Below are 22,127 nucleotides of genomic sequence, written 5' to 3'. Positions count from 1 at the left end.
CACGCCAGCTGGTGGGTCTGATATACATTCACAAATGTGGTGATATTATTTATACAATTATTACAATATTGCATAACAGTAAATCTTCTATGTTTTGGTTTGAATAAAAATTCATTATGTGAATTAAAAATGAAAATGGAATTCATTTGTAAAGCCTGAAAACGTAACTAGTGAACAGAGGAAATGTTAGTTTAGTGCCAGGAATGCCTGCATTGTTTATTCTGGACCTATTTTGAAATTGGAATATTTTGAACTTTGCACTAAATTGGCCAAATTACCAATTTTCAGTCACTTTACATATTTTGTAGTTGAAACAGTTGAGTTGGCGAATTCTTGTGCTCAATCGATAGAATAGAAGTAATACTAGTGAAAGAGCTAAGAATTTGGTCGACTGGAATAAAGTAATTGGCCTAAAATGGGAGTCAAAGTCGGCAAAATCGCTGATGCGTAAATATCGCTGACACATCAAAATTCGCAAGAGCATAATTTTGTCAGTTTTCCATCAAATTTCGTACTTTTTGTTTTATTACCTTCAGAAAAAGATTCTCTACCATTTCATAAGAAAAAATAACAAAATTATTTTTTGAAAATTCTTGGACACTGGTGCGCACTTTGAAATTTAGCCTTTGGACCCTGAAAGGATTAACCCTGCCTAAATACTAGTACGGCTCATGCACAAGGGTTTTTGACGTACTAGTACGCCTAAATTCTAGCGCCCTCAGATCTAGTGAGAGAAAGCTGGTAGGCCTACATATGAAAGAATGGGTTTATGTGGTCAGTGTGTGCAGTATAAAAAAAAATCCTGCAGCACACAGTGCGTAATAAGAAAAAAAAAACTTTGACAGTGTTTTTGGTTTAAAACAGTGACTTTGCACTGTATTTTTGTATGGTATTTATGATGGTATTCTAGTTTTCCTGGTCTCATTTTATAGAATGAAGACATATTACAGAAACTGAGATGATTTTGATTGGTTTTACTATGAAAAGTACCTTGAAATTGAGCTCAAATTAACAGAAATCTTTGATTTTTGCCAAAGTTCAAAAGTAAACAAATCATGCTATGCGTCAACTGGTGAGTCTAATATTCTTTCACAAGTGCACTGATATTATTTATACCATTTCTACACTAATGCAGTAGTCTGCATAACAGTAAATCTTCTATTTTTTGTGAGAATAAAAATTCAAAGTGGAAAGCAAAAGAATGTAAGAGGGGTGTGGGGACATGACTAATGAACAGAGGAAATGTTATTTTAGTGCCAGGAATGTCTTTCTTGTTTATTCTGGACCCTATTTGGAAATTGGCAGAATTGCTAAATTCTTAACACTTTATTGGATAGTTGAAATCGGTAAACAATTGGTTTCTTGTACTCATTCGATAGAAAAAACGGAGTTCTAGCAAAATAGTTATGATTTTTATTGACTAGTACACTGGAATTGGCCAAAAATAGGGCTCACAGTGGGCAATATCGCCAATGCGTAAACATCGTTGAGACCGCTAACTTTGCAAGAGCGTAATTCCGTAAGTTTTCCATCAAATTTCATACTTTTGGTGTCATTATGATCGGGAAAAGATTCTCTATCTTTTCATAAGAAAAAATAATTTTTTTTTTTTTTTTGAAAATTTGTCGACCCTGAGAACAAGTCTGGGAGAGGGCCTGTCGACCCTGAAAGGGTTAATTTAGGGAACTGGAGCACATATCCAATGCCATAGATCGAGCCCATCACCACGTACATACTACTACTAATAATAATAATAAATATTATAACTTCAAAAGGCTGTCAGTAGTTGGCACCACCATGAGCAAAACATTGGTAACCACTACTAGTGTCCCCCTCTGTAATTAGTATTTTATTACATGTAAACCACACAATAACCAAAATCTGTAAACCCCACATTGTAATCCTTATAGAGAATAAACTTTGATTTGATTGACTAGTACACTTTTCACCTGTCTAGATTTAAGCAGTCTATTAGTACGGTGGAACCTCAAATATCGAACATATTGTTTATCGAACTCTTCGAAAATCAACCGCTTTTTTCGAACCAACTTTGTCCCTATTATCAAACTCACCCCTTCTTTCAAACCGCTGGGTACCAGACCTGTCCACCAGCCCACTCTGTCCATGTCCCCGCACAGGCGCCATGAGCCAGTCTGGCTTTGTTGATGCTTAAGTGAACACTAACCTGCGGTCTCATTCAAACATTTTACGATTAATTCATTGTGTTTAGTGCTTGTGGGACTGTGAAATAAGTTACCATGGGCCCAAAGAAACTTGTTAGTGGTACCCCTGAGGTAAAGAAAGTGAGAAACACCATAGATGTGAAGAAGGAAATAATACAGAAGTATACAAAGGACTGTGGACAGTTATTTTGTGAGACAGGGGTCCAGTGACTCAAGCTGGTCCTAGTGGCATTAAAAGACAGAGAAGGGAAGTAACCCTAGAGAGGGCTTTGATACCTAAAGTCTTTATGGAGGGGGATTCCCCTTCCAAACAATAACCCCTCTCTCCTCCTCCCTATTTTCCAGATGCCATCACCAATCTTCAGTAAAGGTAAGTAAAAATGTTATATGTTTATTTAAATTTATTAATAATTGTACACTATTTGTTGTGTGTATGTAAAACTATAATGTAATACTATCTATAAAATGTATTTTTTTGTGAATATTTTTGGGTTTCTGGAACAGATTAATTGTATTTACATTATTTCTTATGGGAAATATTGCTTCGCCTTTCAAACTTTTTGACTTTAGAACTAGCTCCTGGAACGGATTAAGTTCGAAATTTGAGGTTCCACTGTATTAGGTTAAGTCTGCCCGAAATGCCTCGGTATGATAGTAGCTTTCTTTGTTCCAATCATATTATGATATGTAAACACACATTGTAACCTTTGCAAAGAAATAAATATTTTATTTATTAATTTATTTAAGGAACCTCACTTGAGGGGGCAAGTTCGTATTCTGAAATTTCGTTCGTACCCAGAAGCAAAAAATTGACCGAATGATGGTTCGCATCCTGAAAAATTTGCATGGTGGGGCATTCGTAAGCCGATGTTCCACTGTACTAGCACTTATATGACTAGTATTAACCCTTAAACTGTCCAAGCAGATCTATGTTCACATACATAGTGCTCCAAAAGTAGATTTATGGTTTTTTTACATATTTTCAAATATAACAAAAAAAAAAAAAGTAGATCCAAGTTTTTTTTACATGTTTTCAAATGTAAAAAAAGAAAAGATCTGCTTTTTTTTTACATACTTTCAAATGTTGAAAAAACATAGATCTACGTTTGGACAGTTTAAGGGTTAATAACCCACAGAACGGGTGGGTCTTGAACCCATGGCAGGTGAGTCCTAGAACCCATAGGTCATTGTGCTATCTACTCAGCCAGCTGGCTCTAATAAGATTCATCCAACCATGTATATTTCTATTCACTATAAGGTGTTTGCAATCATGTTATGATTTTGTGATGCTAGTATTGGTAGTACTGTTACAGGTACTAATGGTACAAGAACTAGTACTGTACCAGAACTAGTACTGGTACATGTACTAATCATACCAGTACAAGTATTAGTAGTACTAGGACAAGTCTTCCAGTGGGCCTTTGAAAATTGTGATGCTCAGTGGGCACAAGTTTCACTTACTCCATTATGGAAAACCTGAAGAAATAAAAGCCAGAACAGTTTAAAAAAACAAATTCTGACACACAATAGAGTAAAAATTAATGTGTAGGATTTAGGAGTGATAATGTCAGAAGCTTTCACCTTCAAGGACCACAACTGAGAGGAAAAGGATGCCAAGTCAGTGATGATCCTCTTGGTCATGTGTTCTCTCTAGCATGGAATTCTACTGTACACTAATGCTCATTTTTAAGGCAGGCAAACTTGCAGATCTAGAGAATATACAGAGAAGTTTTACTGCATGTGTAAGTTTTATCAAGCACCTTAATTACTTGAAACATTTTAAGTCCCTTGACCTGTACTCCTTTTAATGCAGGTGGGAAAGACATAATTTACACCTGAAAAATTGTAGGGGAACTGCCCCCCAAATCTGCACACAAATTGATCCTTGCAAAAGCACAAGGCTCAGATGATGCAGTATGCTGCAATGAAGAGCATGGGTGCCATGAATATATTGAGACAACACTATAACTTTAAGGGTCACAAGACTATTCAACAGCTTCCCATCATACATAAGGGGGGATTACCAGTAGACCCCTAGTTGTCTTCAAAAAGAAGCTGGAAAGCTCTACTGACCAGCCAGGCTGTAGTTGTTGGACTGCATGCACCAGTAGTAACAGCCTGGTTGATCAAGCCCTCATTCACTGGGAGGTGTGGTCATGGACCGGGCTGTGGGGGTGGTCATCCTTGGAACACTCAAGGTTGACTTCAGGTAGTGCAAGTACTAGTACACTAGTAGTACTACCACCGGTATTTGTACAAGTACTATTTGCACTACTGGTAGTACCAGTTCTGCTAGAATAGTGGTAGTACCAGTACTACCAATACTTCTGATACCACTAGTAGTAGTAGTAGCACTATTACTACAGTACCTTCTTTTCCTCTCTTTCTAAATTGTCTTTTGGTCTAATATACCTTTTCTCACTCAGTTGTGGCTTATAATAAATTTAAGCCCTAAACCCAAAAGGGTCATATAGTGCTGCAAGGAGGGATGTATGAAAGAGTACGAGAGTGTGTGTGTGAAGGGCAGAGGATAATGAAGGTAGGGGAGAGAGCAAGATAATATTTAAATATAAGTTTGTGCGATATGTTAGTTTGTCAAAAAGTCAGTGTGTGTCTGTCAAAGGTGGGACTTTCAGTGAGAGTGTTGGGGCAGTGGAAATGTCGGAAGTAAATTTTACCTACCTGCTGATAAACACGACACACTATTAAGATGCGTTTGATAAACATTTGTGATCCAACTCGCACCAATGTTGCCAGCAGTTGGGGAGTTGAGAGTTTGCTGAAAAATAGTCTGAGACAGTAATACACATGTGGGAAATCATGTGCCTTGATAAATGTTTAGGACAGTGAAAAAGTGTATATTTCCTGTATGTGTTTGGGGGGTGGGGGATATCGCACAAATTGTTCCAGCCACAGTATTGTGATATATTTTTCAGTCACACTTAAGACTGTCAAAAGGTATAAAAAAAATTGGTAAGGATACTTGCCTAGAAACATCATCAAGTAGAACTAGAGGCCATTGCTATTATGTAAAAGAAAAAGTGCCAAATGAACACTGGAAACTTGAAAAAAGAAATGGTAAATACTGGAGAGGGGTTAATCTTCGGGTTATGATTTATATTGTATTGTAAGATAAGATTTCTAGATTAATGTTTAAGTAATAATGGTACTTACCATGTTAGAATGTGTGTTGCAGTTAATTACTGAAATACAGTGGACCCCCGGCTTATAATATTATTTCATTCCAGAAGTATGTTCAGGTGCCATTACTGAACAAATTTGCTCCCATAAGGAATATTGTGAATTAGATTAGTCCATTTCAGACCCCCAAACATACACGTACAAATGCACTTACATAAATACACTTACATAATTGGTCGCATTGGGAGCTGATCGTAAAGCGGGGGTCCACTGTATACTGTGTTAAAAGAAAGCAGATTTTTAACTAAATTTCTTATCCAGCAGTTGATTTAGAAACCATTACTGAGAGAGAGCCCGTGCAGCAAACCCTACCACATTCTAGACCGCCATTGCGCAGACAGAACGCAATTGACATTGCTAGTGAAGATTCCTTAGATGTGGATCCTGCATACAGTGCAGGTGGAGATGCCACAAATGGTGATGCTGTTGTGACACTTGATGTCGTAAGTGGTGATGGTGTCATAAGTAGTGATGATGCTGTAAGTGTGTATCTAATAAGTGGTGATAGTGTCATTAGTGGTGATATTGGTGTAAATAGTCATACTGCTGGCAGCACTAGCACTGCAGCTGTAGTAAGCAGTAATGATACCACTGGCACAGCCGTTCCTAGCACCAGTGATGTTGCTAGAAACTGCGATGTTGCCATAATATATAATACTGCCATGACTAGTAATGATAAAAGTGATGCAGCAGTAAGTTGTGAGGCTCCCGTGTGCAGTGATATTACCATTTGCAATGAAGCTTCTGCATGTGCTGATATTTTGGCATTTAGTGATGCCCGTGTAAATGGAGAAGCTGCTTTAAGTATTGATGATGCCTTAAGTGATATTGCAATGATTGATGATGATGTAAGTTGTGATGGTATCACAAATAATAGTTTTGCTGTAAATGCTAATACTGTTCAGTCATAAGAAGTGATGTTCCAGGAAGCTGTTATCCTAATGTGAGAAATGGTGCTTTGTGAAGTGACTGAAACATGGTGCTGTGTGAAGTGACTGTGTGAAACATGGTGCTGTGTGAAGTGACTGTGTGGAAATGGTGTTAGCCAAGTCTTTCAAAGAATACATAGGTAAGTAAATGTCTGAATGTGTATGCTAGAAATGTATAGCATTTCTAATCAGGAATATTCACAACTGTATAGTAGACAAGACTGGTCTTGGTAAATAGAACATTTGCATTCTTGAGTGATAACAGTATATAAATTTGTCTTAAAATGTGCACCAGTTTTATAAAGGAGATCTGATAAGTGCTGAATGTATGTGCAAAGAAAAAAACACTAGGTAGTCACAGAGGGAGGCAGCCTGTTCATTCCCCATTTCCTCCCTTTCATGATAATCTTTTCTAATTGCAGTATATAATGAATGATGTCTTAAGAGTGTTTGGTGAGATGTTAAAAATATGAATATCAGAAGAACAAAACTTTAGGACTTAATGTACTTTACTCCATTTCTCAACTTTCTGTGCCCTCTTTCAACAAAGTGCCAAGTATAACTGTTTGATACCATGTAGTATATAACTTCTTTCTTTCAACACACCGGCCGTATCCCACCGAGGCGGGGTGGCCCAAAAGGAAAAACGAAAGTTTCTCCTTTTACATTTAGTAATATATACAGGAGAAGAGGTTACTAGCCCCTTGCTCCCGGCATTTTAGTTGCCTCTTACAACACGCATGGCTTACGGAGGAAGAATTCTGTTCCACTTCCCCATGGAGATAAGAGGAAATAAACAAGAATAAGAACTAGAAAGAAAATAGAAGAAAACCCAGAGGGGTGTGTATATATGTGCTTGTACATGTATGTGTAGTGTGACCTAAGTGTAAGTAGAAGTAGCAAGACGTACCTGAAATCTTGCATGTTCATGAGACAGAAAAAAGGACACCAGCAATCCTACCATCATGTAAAACAATTACAGGCTTTCGTTTTACACTCACTTGGCAGGACGGTAGTACCTCCCTGGGCGGTTGCTGTCTACCAACCTACTACCTAGTATATAACTATTGTAACTAATGTATTTTCTTGAGAAATATTTATTACTTCATATGTTGATTTTATTAATGAAAAAGTGCTTAACCAGTTCATCATAATGACAAATGTTGGGTTCTTTCCTTGAACTCTGCTTGTAAAAACCATATATTCTCAGGCACTATACACAGAACTTTCTCTATTGTACCTCTTCCCCACCATGTAAAAGTAATCCAGTTTTGGGGACTGAAACAAATGAATAAAGCTGTATTCGTAAAACAATTTTTTTTCCATTACATTATCTCTAGGCATTGCTCATTGTCTTAAGAGCTATTTATTCCATTAAAGAAGATGATAACAAATAAGCCTTTTTTTGTTTATCTGAATTACCATATATGTACTAATTGGCAGATAATTACTGTAAAAAGTAGGGATGGAATAATACTAAGTTTTTGCTGATACCACTAATATTGATAACTTGGCACACCACTAGTAAAGGTCTCTACATTTTGTATTATGTACACTTTCTCTTAAAATTGTGTGTAGTGTTTTATGTATACCATTAACTGACCATCTTATTTGTATAAAAAGTCCAACAATGCTACAAGTATTAAATGAAGATTTTTTACATTAGCTTTGTTATACAAGATAGTATTTCTCAATAAAATTTCACTAATATTTTGAATGATCTATTATTCAGGCAGTGGGAGGAAAGTGCATTTGTTTGTGGTGCAGAAGCTATTTCATGAATTTGTCCTAAAATGGATATAATCAGTAAAGATTTTATTAGTCCAATTTTCACCACTTGTTAGAAATGCTACTTTCATTCATACTCTTGTATTTCTGTTGATGTACTCAAGAGACCAAGCTGGAGCTGGAAGAGGTAGGTGCACTTTGGAAATATGGCACTATATCAGTGTGGCTACTTTATTTTGGACATTGTCCTTAATGAAATATCCACATTGCTCTTGTGTCTACTGTAGTTTGTTGGTACCATCAAATTATGCTCACCAAGGTGGCTTCCTATCATAACAGTCAGGCTTATTGGCCAGTAATCTGGTGATAATGATTTGAAGATAATTACATTTTATACTTAAGAATTTATACTTCACTTCAGCTGGTAAGTTTCCAAACAAATTGGTTAATTTTAGGCTTGATCACTCTTTACTTAAGTGACGCTTTCTTAGATAAAATTCAGTGCAAAAGAAACTGCATAATTTGTATACAGAGGGCCCTCGGTTATTGGCCGTAATCCATTCCAGAAGATCGGCCTAAAACCGAAATACATATTTCCCACAAAAATTAATGCAACTCCAGTTAATTTGTTTCAGACACCCAAAAATATTAACAAAAAATAAATTTTTTTAAAGATTAACTATAGTTTTACATAAAGAAAACAATGAGAACTAAATAAAATGACTAATGAAATGGATAAATGAGCATTTAAATCACTTTTACCTTTATTGAACAGTCTTGTTGGCATATGCAAAATGGCGAGAGGGAGGCGAGTTTATTGTTTGGACACAGGACAAAATGCTTAAATATGACAATATTATCAACTCCACGGCTTATTTATCTATCACAATTCATCTAATATGACATAATAAACAATATTAATAACATAGAAATATGATATATACTCTAGAATGAATAACATATGCCATTACGTATATGAGGACTGGTGATGGTGGTGTTGGGTTATAAGGGCCACTGACAGCATAAGCCGTACATATAGTGGTGGTGGCGGCGGCTCTGCTACCACTACTATTCACACTGAAACAATGTACGTAATTTTTAAATAAGAAATATTTACACTAACTGTACCTTGGAGGAGATGCTGGCATTGGTTTGGGGTGGTGAAAGATAGGCAGGGCAGCATATATTGTCAGTGACCCTATGTATCTCCAACAACATTGGAGGAATCAGTTTCATGTTGTCTTTTTTCTCTTGCTTAATCACTTAACTTAATTCCTACACTTTATCGCTGGCTGGTGCTGCTTTAGTATCGTACATATTGTAGAATCACTAAAGAAGGCACATTCTCCCCTCTCTCTTCCTCCTTCACTTTCATACTTTGCTACTGGTGGACACGGTCAATAACCGAAATAATGGCCCATAACCAGGATAAAATTTTGGTCAAAAAACCAGGTGATAACCGAATTGGCCGATATCTGGAACGGCCAATAACCGAAGGTTCACTGTACTATAAGAAAATTCACATAGATATGCCTCACTAGAAAGTGAAGATGTACTGTACTTTCTCAAAAAAAGATTAACGCACATATGCAAGATTTGCTTGCTTAGAATGCAATCTTGCATTACATTGGTACTTAACCCTTTCAGGGTCAGTGTCGTACTAGTACGGCTTGCACACCAGGGTTGGTGCCGTACTAATACACGTAAATTCTAGTGCCTTCAAATCTAGCGAGAGAAAGCTGGTAGGCCTACATATGAAAGAATAGGTCTGTGGTCAGTGTGCACAGTATAAAAAAAATCCTGCAGCACACAGTGCATAATGAGAAAAAAAAACTCCAACCATAAATACCACATGAAAATACACTTTGCAGTGTATTTTCGTATGGTATTTATGTTTGTATTCTTATTTTCCTGGTCTCATTTTATAGAATGGAAGACATATTACAGAAATTGAGATGATTTGGATTGGTTTCACAAAGAAAAGTATCTTGAAATTGAGATCAAAGTAACAGAAATGTTTGATTTTTTGCCAATGTTCAAAAGTAAACAAATATGCCATGCATCCAATACACGTCAACTGGCGAGTCTGATATTCTTTCACAAGTGCGCTGATATTATTTATACCATTTCTACACTAATGCAGTAGTCTGCATAACAGTGAATCTTCCATTTTTTGTGAGAATAAAAATTCAAAGTGGAAAGCAAAAGAAATGTAAGAGGGGTCTGGGGACGTGACTAATGAATAGAGAGAATGTTATTTCAGTGCCAGGAATGTCTGTCTTGTTTATTCTGGACCCTGTTTGGAAATTGGCAAAATTGCCAATTTCTGACCACTTTATTGGATAGTTGAAATCGGTAAATGGGTGGTTTCTTGTACTCATTCGATAAAACAAATGGGGTTCTAGCAAAATAGTTATGATTTTTGTCACAGGTGCACATAAGTACAGTTATTATACATAGTGTAAATTACCTAAGATAACCCAAAAATTCCAGTCAAAGTGCTATACAGTGCTTGTAGACATAGGGCATAATAAGCATGACGCAAGTAATACACATTTTCACTTGCTCAGGAATCGGGGATTATTATTATTATAATCAAAAAGAAGCGCTAAGCCACAAGGACTATACAGCGCTGCAGGGCAGGAAGGAAGTGAGGGCATCAGGTGGCAAAAGGGAGATGGATGAGCAACAGGTTACGGATAACAGCGGGGCAGTGGATGGTGAAAGGGTAAAGGGCAGCAAGAGACTGAACCAGAAAGGGCTGAGGGGAGTGCGAAAAGTATCATCAGAGTTTGTGGAGTAAATCGGTCGTTGTCAAGAAGTCAATGAGAGAGTCAGGATTAAAGGAGGGTCCATCAGCAAGAAGGGAAGGTAAAGAGAGAGTAGTAGAACGAAGACGACGTTGGAGGTAAATTCTGCGTGCTCGTTGATAGAGAGGGCAGTCTAACAGAATGTGGCTAATCGATACTGGAACTTGACACTGCTCACAGAGAGGAACAGGGTGCCTCTCCATGAGATACCCATGAGTAAGACGAGTGTGGCCAATGCGAAGGCGGGAGAGAGTGGTCTCCCAACTTCGGCACTGATGACAAGAAGACGGCCAGTAACCTATGCTCGGTTTAATAGAATGAAGTTTGTTACCGAGCAGAGTTGACCAACGTTGTTGCCAACGGGTGCGAAGGTGGGTAGCTATTGCAGCAAAATAGTCCAGAAATGGAACACCTCGATAGGAAATTGGTAGGTCATATACTGCTGACCGCGCAGCAGTGTCTGCCTGTTCATTGCCCTGTACGTCGACATGACCAGGGACCCAACAAAAAACAATATCTTTATGTTTGGTAGAGATACGGCGTAGCCAAAGTTGGATACGGAGAACTAGGGGATGAGATGTATCAAATTTTCGTATAGCCTGTAGAGCACTAAGGGAGTCTGAGACTACTACAAATGATGACACAGGCATAGATGCAATACGAATAAGTGCTGCAAGAATGGCATACAGTTCAGCAGTAAAAATGCTAGCTGAAGATAGTAAATGCCCTCGTACGACGCTGTCCGGAAACACTGCTGCGAATCCGACGCCGTCTGAAGACTTAGAGCCATCTGTGTACACAGCGGTGGCATGAGAATGGGAGTGGAAGTGATCAAGAAAAAGAGAGCGGGAAGCCACCGTAGGCAGTTGAGCTTTCGAGCAAGGGAGTGAGAAAGAACAGACCCGAACAGCTGGAACTTCCCAGGGGGGCAGGGAAAAGTGAGATGCTACATGAACATATAAAGGTGGTAACTGAAGGGAAGACAAGAGTGAATGTAGGCGAAGAGAAAAGGGACGGAGCAAACAGGGGCGGCGAACGAATAAAGAATGTCTACTAATATCGGTGACCATTCTATAAATGGAAGGATTGTGTAGATCGTGAGAGCGTACATAGTAACGAAGGCAATGGGCATCACGGCGATCAGACAAGGATGGAACATTTGCTTCTGTGTAGAGGCTCTCAACAGGGGAAGAGCGAAAAGCACCAAGGCACAAACGTAAGCCTTGGTGATGGATAGAGTTAAGGCTAGAGAGAGTAGCAGGAGAGGCCGCGGAATAAATCTGGTCACCATAATCGAGTTTCGATAAAACGAGGGCTGAATGTAGGCGAAGCAGAGTTCGACGATCAGCTCCCCAGGAAAGATGAGCAAGGGTTTTAAGAAGGTTTAGCCGGCTGTGACAAGTTGCCTTCAGAGAGGTAATGTGAGGTTTCCAGGTTAACCGACGGTCAAAGAGAAGGCCTAGAAACCTGACTGTATCACGTTCGGGGATACGGGAGCCATAGAGATACAAAGGATGATCGGAGATAACAGAGCGTCTAGTGAAAGTAATTTGGTGAGTTTTGGTACTTGAAAATTTAAACCCATGTGTGGTGGCCCAAGTGGAAACACGGTCGACCGCATGCTGGAGAGAAACTGCAATAAGGTGACAGTCAGCGCCTGCACAAGCAATAGCGAAGTCATCAACATAGAGTGATGACCAAATATTGGGTGGAAGAACAGAGGCCAAATCATTTATAGCAAGGAGAAAAAGTGTTGTGCTTAGAACACATCCCTGAGGGACACCTTCAGCTTGGACGAAGTCCGGGGAAAGAACATTATTGACTCGAACACGGAAATGTCTGTCAGTTAAAAAGTTCTTAAGGAAGGATGGTAGATTGCCTCGGAGGCCTAAGGAATGGGCCTGGGCCAAAATATTATACCTCCAAGTTGTGTCATATGCCTTCTCAAGGTCAAAAAATATGGCAATAACTGAGTGATTATTCGCAAAGGCATTACGAACATACGTATCCAAGCGTAGTAAGGGGTCTATGGTAGAACGACCCTTACGAAAGCCATATTGACTAGCGGAGAGACTGTTGTGAGTCTCTAAATACCACATTAAACGTCGATTTACGAGGCGTTCCATCACTTTGCAAACTGCACTTGTAAGAGCGATGGGGCGATAGTGGGAGGCATCATGTCCTGTAGTACCCGGTTTGCGGAAAGGGAGAACAATGGCAGATTTCCACAGCTGGGGAAGAACTCCTTGTGCCCAAATAAGATTGAAGAGGTGTAAGAGGACTACAAGGGCTGACCGATGTAAATGTTGTAACATACGAATATGAATGTCATCAGGCCCAGCTGCCGATGATCGGCAAGCTGAGAGCGTTGCCTCCAGTTCTTGAAGTGTAAAAGGCACATTATACTGTTCTTCTCCGAGAGAAGAAAAGTCCAAGGGTACTAACTCTCTGGCAGACTTTGAGGAAAGAAACGAGGGGCATAGATGGAGCCCTCGGGAAATACGGACCAGATGTGTGCCAAGTTCAATGGCAACGTCGAGAGGGTTTGCTATATCAACACCAGTGACCCGTAGAACAGGAGCCGGGTCAGGAGAGTATTTACCACTCAATTTCCTCACTTTTTTCCAGACTGCACTCATAGAAGAAGCAGAGGTGATGGTGGAAACATAGTCTCGCCAACAAGTGCGTTTAGCTTCACGGATGACACGGCGAGCGATCGCACGCTTCTGCTTAAAATCAACAAGTCTCTCAGCGGTTCTATTGTACCGGTACCTGCCCCATGCAGCACGTTTCAAACGTACTGCACGAGCACAAGCAGGAGACCACCAAGGCACGCACTTCTGAGAATGCCTGCCTGAGGTTTGGGGTATAGAATGAGAAGCTGCGGTATAAACTGATGTCGAGAAGATGTGTAGGAGCTCATCAATGGAGGATGAAGAAGGAACCTCACTAAAAGCAGTGAGGTGTGAGTAAAGATCCCAATTTGCCCGATCAAATTGCCAGCGAGGGCTACGGGAAGGTGGTGAATAGGAAGGAGAAGTAAGAATGATCGGAAAATGATCGCTGTCATGTAAGTCTGGTAGAACAGACCAGGTGAAGTCTAGTGCAGTGGAGGAAGAGCAGACTGATAGATCGATGCAAGAGAGAGTATGAGTACGAGGATCAAAATGGGTGGGAGTACCCGTATTTAAAACATGGAGGGGGTGAGAGGCAAGAAAAGCCTCCAACTGAATGCCACGTGAGTCACAATGAGACCCCCCCCCAGAGGAAATGGTGGGCATTAAAATCACCAAGTAACAGAAGTGGTGGTGGTAAGGATGAAACAAGAAAGGCAAAGTCTGGGATAGAAAATGCTCGAGAAGGAGAGAGATATAAAGAACATATTGTAAACCACTTATTCAAGTGGATACGGGCTGCAGTGTAATGCAGCGAGGTATGGACAAATAGTTGACAGTACGGAATATCATTGCGTAGAAGAAGGGCACTTTCATTAAAGGTCCCATCTGAGAAAGGATCCGAAGAATACAATAAATTATAGCCTGAGATAGGTTGGAAAACAGCCGAGTGTAATTTTGGTTCTTGTAAGCAAGCACCAACAGGGGAAAACCTGGAAAGCAACATCTGAAGCTCACCCCGATTACCCCTGAGGCCGCGGATATTCCACTGTAAATAGGCCATGATTGGCGATGAAGAAAATATCAGGAATCTGTAGGTAAAGGCACCTACGGACTAGAGGGGTTAGAAAAGTCAACGTGTGGTGGCATTGGAAGATGTTCAAGTAGCGAAGGAACGGAGCGTTGCGAAGAATGGGGTTGTGAAGATGGAGGAGAGGGAAGAGAAGGAACAGGAAGTGAATCAGTGTCCATTGAAGGTTTAGTCTCTGCAATATATTCTGAAATGGCTTCAAGTGTTTCTGAATTCAAAGATGTATGGGAAACCATATTGGAGATAGGAGGAGGAGGGTGAGTAAAGATTGGGACAGTAATGGACTGTACCAAAGTAGAGGGGGAGGGAAAAGTGTAAGGGACTGGAGATGAAGTGTGGGGGGGGACAGAAGAGGTAGAAACCTGGGAGGTGACAGAAGAGGGAGAAACTTGGGAGGGGACGGGGGTGGAAGGCATAGTACGAGGAGGAGGGTGAATCTCCACACTTGTAATAGAGCCAGAGAGAGGGGAAGAACTAGGTACAGAGACTGGAAAGGTAACGTGTGGAGGTGGAAGAAGGGAAGGAAGGGGCAAAGAAGATTTGAGCAATGTGGATTTTTTGGACTTCTGAGTAGAGGGGCGATTGGTATTAGGTGTCGTACGAGGTCTTGTCGATACTGGGGCTTGTGAGGAAGGACGCGAAGATGTGAGAACAGACTGAGTTGTAGTCGGGACGTCAGAGCCAAGGACAGCAAAAGGATTAGATGCCGTAGTGGCTATGGGAGGGGTAACAACAGAGGAGGCTGCAGAAGATGGGACCCCAGAAGTGGGGGGACGTTTGGCAACACGAGAATAAGAAACACGGGGTAGTCTCCCTTGGAGGCGGAGATGAGTAACTGCCATAGCATAAGGGAGACCTTCTGCCTCTTTGAGGCAACGGATTTCACGTTCATTTAAGTAGACCTGGCAACGGCGGGAGTACGAAGGGTGAGCTTCATCACAATTAAGGCAAGATGGAGGTTGACTGCAAGATGTATTAGAATGGTTGTCGGCACCACAGACTGGGCATTCGGCCATAGATCTGCAATATTTCGCTGGGTGACCAAAACGCCAGCAATTTCTACATTGTTGCGGTGTAGGTATCACCTTTCGAACTTGTAACCGATGTCCCGCGACATATACAGAGGACGGGAGTTCTCGGCTGTCAAAAGTTAAACGAGCCACATTGCAAGGGTAACGTCTCCGCCCCCGGGCAGGAAGGACATAAGTGTCTACTTTGAGGATTGGGAGATCCTGGAGTTCCAGCTGTTCAAAAATGTCATTGCCACATGACTGGAAATTCTGTTGGACTATGGTATGGGGCAGAATGACAGTACCACTACAAGAATTGAGAGAAAGATGTTTTTCAATAGTGATAGGAGTAGTATCGATATTCGAAAGGAGAGAAAGATCATGAGCTTGGGTAGCATTCTGGACAGTGACGATGCGTGTACCGCTCTTGAGAGCGTGAAATGAAATATCTCTGCCAACATGACGCAGGAGCGCTTTGGCAATACTATGGTCAGAAAGGTAGGCAGAAGAAGAAGTTGGTCTTAAAGTAAAGAATTTAGTCCATTGTGTGGTCCGAAACTGAGCGTGGAGAGGGAGTGCTTGACGTGTCGGTCGTTTCCGAGTAGAATGGGAAGGTAACGACGGAGCATCATCAGGAGATTGACGTTGGCGTTTAGGAGTAGGACCGGAGTTGGTCCGGCAGGAAATGGGTGGGCGATTCGAAAATTGCCGTACCGTAGAGGGAGAAGCCGGAAGCATAGTCAAAGGAGAGCGGAGTTCAGACAAATCGAAGGAGTCAGTCGAAGCCCCGGTACCTGAAGCGGGTGAGGAAACAGCACCAGCAAGAGGTACAGGGGCATCAGGAGTGTCCGTAGAGTGGTCTAAACACAAGGCAGGGTCAGAATGGGGTGCGGTATCAAGAAGGGGCCCGGGGGTAGTGGTTTCATGGACTAGGGCTGCCATGGTTAGGTTACTCCTTTGCTTTTTGTTTTTAAGAAAAAAAAAGAAAGAAGAAAAGAAAATAAAAATAAAAAAAAGAATAAAAAAAGGGGGGAGCGGGGAGGAATAGTTCCCAGGAGGAATGAAAGGGCCGGAAATCCCCCTCCGCGCCCAAGAGGACTCGACACCGCTAGTAGCGCAGATGCAGCATGGAACCCGTGCCATACCCTACCCTTCATGCCAGTAAACCAGCAATCTGGGATAGCAACCTCACATCTGCCGAGCTACCTCGGTGGACAAAAGAGAGGGCGGCCGGATATCCGCCACAAAGCATACCTCCTTCAGCCACCACCCCCGGAATCCGAAAGGTGGCTTCCAGAGATACACCCGTCGCCCAAAAGACACCCAAAGCCACTCCGGGATACTGGAGAGGGATCGGGACATCCCTAGGCAATCCAGATTCCACGGCAAACTACGCCACCGCCAAGAAACCTCAACGGAATGGGATGGACCCCGGTGTCCTTTCCCCTACCTAGGAACTAGCGCGCCTGTGGGAGAAATCACGAAGGCTAAAAAGAGGAAGGGCAAAAGGGAGGGGTGAGGAGGAGGAGGAGGAATGGAAAAAGGGGAGGATGGGATAGGGGAGGGGAGAATGGGGGGTAATTAGGTTCGGTCTGAGGAAGAAGACCGACAGGGCTAATTCCTCAGACCAAGAGCCTCTTCACCACGCCAAGGAGCCCCCCTTGAAGAGGAGGAATCGGGGAGCAGCTCGTAAACCAACAGGTTTATGAGCTGCTCCCTGAGACAGAGACAAGCAGATGGGAAGACAGACACATAAGCAGAGCTAGACAGACATGTTTGTGTAACAGTGAAAACAAACAAAGCCAGGGTTCCCTGGAGCAGTGCATGTACATCAAGTGTCACTGCACTGTCAGCAGTTTACTGACACTCGTCATAGCACCTTGCTTCAAGGAGTTTCAAATATACTCTAGCATGTCTAAAACATATTTCTAGACGATAGTAAATGACCAAGGCGGGTGAAAATGTTCACCTGTCAGTGTGATTGTGAATATTTGAGTACTATTTCAGTACCTAATATTAGTGTCAGAGCAAAGATTGGCTATGAAATCACAAGAACTATAATAAATTGTAATTGTCAGAACCAAAATTCTATGAAATAAAAATTAAAAAAAAAAAAAAAAGGTATATTGGTAACACTTCTGCGAGAGGCAGGACTCGATGTTGTTGTCAGGTGAGCATCCAGTGCCAACTTCTCGGGCTTATATCTCGGTAAGTACTGACCCTAAATTTTTTTTTTTATCCTATAACATGTAGAAAAATACACTCTTCATTAAAAAAAAAAAAAAAATCAAAATACAGTGGACCCCCGCTTAACGATCACCTCCAAATGCGACCAATTATGTAAGTGTATTTATGTAAGTGCATTTGTACGTGTATCTTTGGGGGTCTGAAATGGACTAATCTAGTTCACAATATTCCTTATGGGAAAAAATTCGGTCAGTACTGGCACCTGAACATACTACTGGAATGAAAAAAGTTCGTTAACCGGGGGTCCACTGTATTCAGAGCGCTACACGAGTAAACGTAGATCTATGTTTGGACAATTTAAGGGTTAAAAGCAAATCTATGATGGAAAAACTTAAATGTCCTGGACAAAGACTGTGATTAAGCAGACTTGGTCCAGTTCACAGCTGTTGTAATCGGAAATGTTGAACCTTTGTTTTAAACCAAACATAAGGTCAGAGTTTTGCTTTTCCCATTATGCACCACTTAGGGCAGGATTTTCTTTTTTATACTGTGCACACTCGTGGAAGACCCATTCTATCATACTGAGGGCAAAATTGACTGCTTGCACCTCATCTGGAGGAGCTGTGCTCAATATGTAGATCTATGTGAGGGACCCTGGCATCAGTAATGTAGATCTACATAACAGCCAATCAAAGAGATAATAAAAAGACATTATTATTAAATAATGGAGTATCACTGAAGCTGATGAAGGACTTGAAGTAAATGTATATTTTTGTTCTGTTAGCCCTTTCTGGGTCCAGAGGCCAAATTTCAAAGTGCACACCAGGGTCCAAGAATTTTCAAAAAAAAAAATTTTATTTTTTCTTATGAAATGGTAGAGAATCTTTTTCTGAAGGTAATAAAACAAAAAGTATGAAATTTGATAGAAAATTGACAAAATTATGCTCTTACAAATTTTGATGTGTCAGTGATATTTACGAATCGGCGATTTTGCCTCCCATTTTAGGCCAACTACGTTATTCCAGTCGACCAAATTCTTGGCTATTTCACTAGTATTACTTCTATTCTATCGATTGAGCACAAGAAATCACCAAGTCAACTGTTTCAACTATAAAATAAAGTGATTGGAAATTGGTAATTTGGCCAATTTAACACAGTTTAAAATATTCCAATTTCAAAATAGGGTCCAGAATAAACAATGTAGGTATTCCTGGCACTAAACTAACATTTCCTCTGTTCATTAGTTACGTTTTCAGGCTTTACAAATGAATTCCAATTTGATTTTTTATTCAAACCAAAACATAGAAGATTTACTGTTATGCAATATTGTAATAATTGTGTAAATATCATCACCACATTTGTGAATGTATATTAGACCCACCAGCTGGCATGTATTAGACGTGTGAGGTCGTTTGTTTACTCTTGAACATCGGCAAAAATTTAACATTTCTGCTACTTTGAGCTCAGTTTCAAGCCATTTCCAGTGCTAAAACTAATCAAAATCTTCTCTATTTCTGTAATACGTCTTCCATTCTATCAAATGAGATCAAGAAATCGCAAATACAACTATAAAAAACATAAAAAAACACTGCAAAGTCGCTGTTTTAATCGAAAATCACGGTCTCTGTTTTTTTCTCTCATTACACACTGTGTGCTGCAGGATTTATTTTATGTGGTGCACACATACCACAGATGTATTCTCTCACATCTAGGCCCAAATTTACCACTCACATATATATATATAATTAAGGGGGAAGTGCTAAACCCAGAGGATTATACAGCACCTGGGGGGGGGATGTGGAAGGCATTCAGGCTTAATTCAGGGAACTGGAGCACAGTTCCAATTCCCTAAATCAAGAGCCCCTCACCAACATCAAGGAACCTTCCTTGAGGGGTTACCACTCACAGCTTATCAGAGTGAGCTGAGCTCATGGCGTAGATCTACGGTTTGGACCCTGAATGTAAAGCTGTAGATCTATGGCATGGACCCTGAAAGGGTTAATATCACTCCTAGTTTGTCTGTCTGATATACTTTACTATGCACTTTTCCATTGAAGATTATAATAATAAGAGAGTGCTTAAGGAGTCGAGAACCAAGTGAGAAAATAACTGTTGTGGCAGAAAGTGTTGTAGAGGATAGTATGTAAGTTTTGAGTGCCAGGAGTAAATAGTAACTGAGGACCTCTACTTGAACTATGTATTGAAAGATTTTTGGTAAAAGGTAATATGCATTTTAACCCTTTGACTATTTTGGTCGTAGATATACATCTTATGAGCCAATGTTTCGGATGTATATATACTCAATAATTCTAGCAGCTTCAAATCAAGCAGGAGAAAGCTGGTAGGCCCACATGTGAGAGAATGAGTCTGTGTGGTCAGTGTGCACCACATAAAAATCCTGCAGCATGCAGTGCATAATGAGAAAAAAAACTGACTGTTTTTTCGGATTAAAATGCCGACCTTGAGGTGTATTTTCGTATAGTATTTATCATTGTATTCTCGTTTTCATGGTCTCAAGTGATAAAATGGAAAACACCTTGCAGAAATAAAGATGATTTTGATTAGTTTCACGATGAAAACGACCTTGAAATTGAGCTGAAAGTAGCGGAAATGTTTGGTTTTTTACCAATGTTCAAGAGTAAGCAAATCACATCACACGTCCAATACACGTCAACTGGGGAGTCTGGTATTCTTTCACTAGTGCACTGATATTATTTATACCATTTTTACAATAATGCAGTAGTCTGCATAACAGTAAATTTTGTATTTTTTGTATGAATAAAAAATCAAAATAGAAAACAATAGTAATGTAAGAGGGGCCTCGAGACGTGACTAATGAACAGAGATATGTTATTTTATTGCCAAGAATGTCTACATTGTTTATTCTTGACCCTATTTTGAAATTGGTATCTTTTTTAATTTGCGTGAAATTGGCCAAATTGCCAATTTCTGACCACTTTATTGGGTAGTTCAAACTGGTAAATGGGCAGTTTCTTGTACTCAATTGATAGAAAAAATGGAGTTCTAAAGAAATAGCTGTGAGTTTGATCAACTGGAACAACGGAATTGGCAAAAAAAGGGCTCAAATTCGGCAAAATCGCCGATGTGTATATGTCGCAGAGACTGCTAACTTCGCGGGAGCGTAATTCCGTGATTTTTCAACCAAATTTCGTACTTTTGGTGTCATTACCATCGGGAAAAGATTCTCTATCATTTCATAAGAAAAAACAATTTTTTTTTCCCAAAAATTTTGTAACATAGAATGAGTTTCAGAAAGGGGCTTGCGATAGTCAAAGGGTTAAGACAGAGGAGGATAAGTACATGACATATATAGGACGTAATGACAGCAGTTTGTTGCACTATATATTAGTAGATAAGAGGTTGAAAGATTAGACTATTGGATGTGCATGTTTTTAGAGGGGCAAAGGATATATATACAGTGGACCCCCGCCGTTTGGCGGCCGCGATTTTCATGAAATCCGACTTTCGGCAAATTTTTCCGGCAAAATTTAGCTTCGTGGTTCGTGATTTGGCGACCTTCTGGTATGCATCTGCCCGTCACGTGCACAGAAAGCCAGTCTCCCACACTATTTACACTCGGTGTGCCACTGTTTACCAGCATGTGACCATCACCCCACAGGTTCATACAACACATTTCATAATTCATTGTTTTTTGTGCTTGCAACTGCTAAATAAGACACCATGGGCCCAAAGAAAGCTCCTAGTGCCAGCCCTTTGGTAAAGGTGAGAAACACAATAGAATTCAAGAAAATACTCATAGCAAAGTACGTACTAAAGTAGAGGAGGAAGAGTGAGGGGAGAATGTGCCTTCTACAGTGATTCAGTGATTCTACAATATGTATAATACTAAAGCAGCAGGTATCGATGAAATGTAAAATTAAGAGTGTAGCAAGTAAGTTAAGCGAGTAAGCGATAGAAAAACAACATGAGAGTAACTCTCCAATGTTGTTGGATGTGTATAGGACCGCTGAACATACACCGCCCTGCTATCTTCCACCACCCTAAACCTCTGCCAACATCTCCTTCATCAAACTAACTAGTTAAACTAACATCTCCTCCAAGGTAAGTGTAAATATAAAAGTGTAAGTCTAAAAGTAAATGTAAGTGTAAATATAAAAGGTCACCAATGGAAATGTCACTCTTGAATTTTTTGGTTATCCTGGGTACTTTACACATATGCTGCTATGTATGATAATCTATGTATGTAATTGTATTTGTGTATACCTGAATAAACTTACTTATTTATAAATTAAAATGTAAATATTTCTTATTTATAAATTACATACATTGTTTAAGTGTGATGGTGGTGGTGGCCAAAACCTCCACCGCCACCAACTCAGCTTCTCTCAGTGG

At 40.2% G+C, this 22,127-nt stretch overlaps 1 protein-coding gene across 5 annotated transcripts in view; it reads left to right on the top strand.

Annotated features, from left to right (window-relative positions):
- The window catches only part of LOC128689424 (protein wntless), a 169,422-nt gene extending 161,396 nt beyond the window's left edge, over positions 1–8,026 (top strand). For 4 of the 5 annotated variants that reach the window (XM_053777686.2, XM_053777685.2, XM_053777687.2 and 1 more), the window contains one exon: positions 5,646–8,026. In XM_053777686.2, coding sequence (XP_053633661.1) covers positions 5,646–6,295 — 650 coding nt within the window. In that variant the 3' untranslated portion in view covers positions 6,296–8,026. The remainder of the gene's footprint in view (positions 1–5,645) is intronic. The other variant, XM_053777684.2, reaches the window with a different exon arrangement.
- Positions 8,027–22,127: the final 14,101 nt, after the last annotated feature.

This window comes from Cherax quadricarinatus, chromosome 18 (genome assembly GCF_038502225.1).
Source record: "Cherax quadricarinatus isolate ZL_2023a chromosome 18, ASM3850222v1, whole genome shotgun sequence".
Taxonomy (NCBI): Eukaryota; Metazoa; Arthropoda; class Malacostraca; order Decapoda; family Parastacidae; genus Cherax; species Cherax quadricarinatus.
Note: the sequence above shows the minus strand (reverse complement) of the source record. Positions and strands in the feature narration are given on the sequence as shown.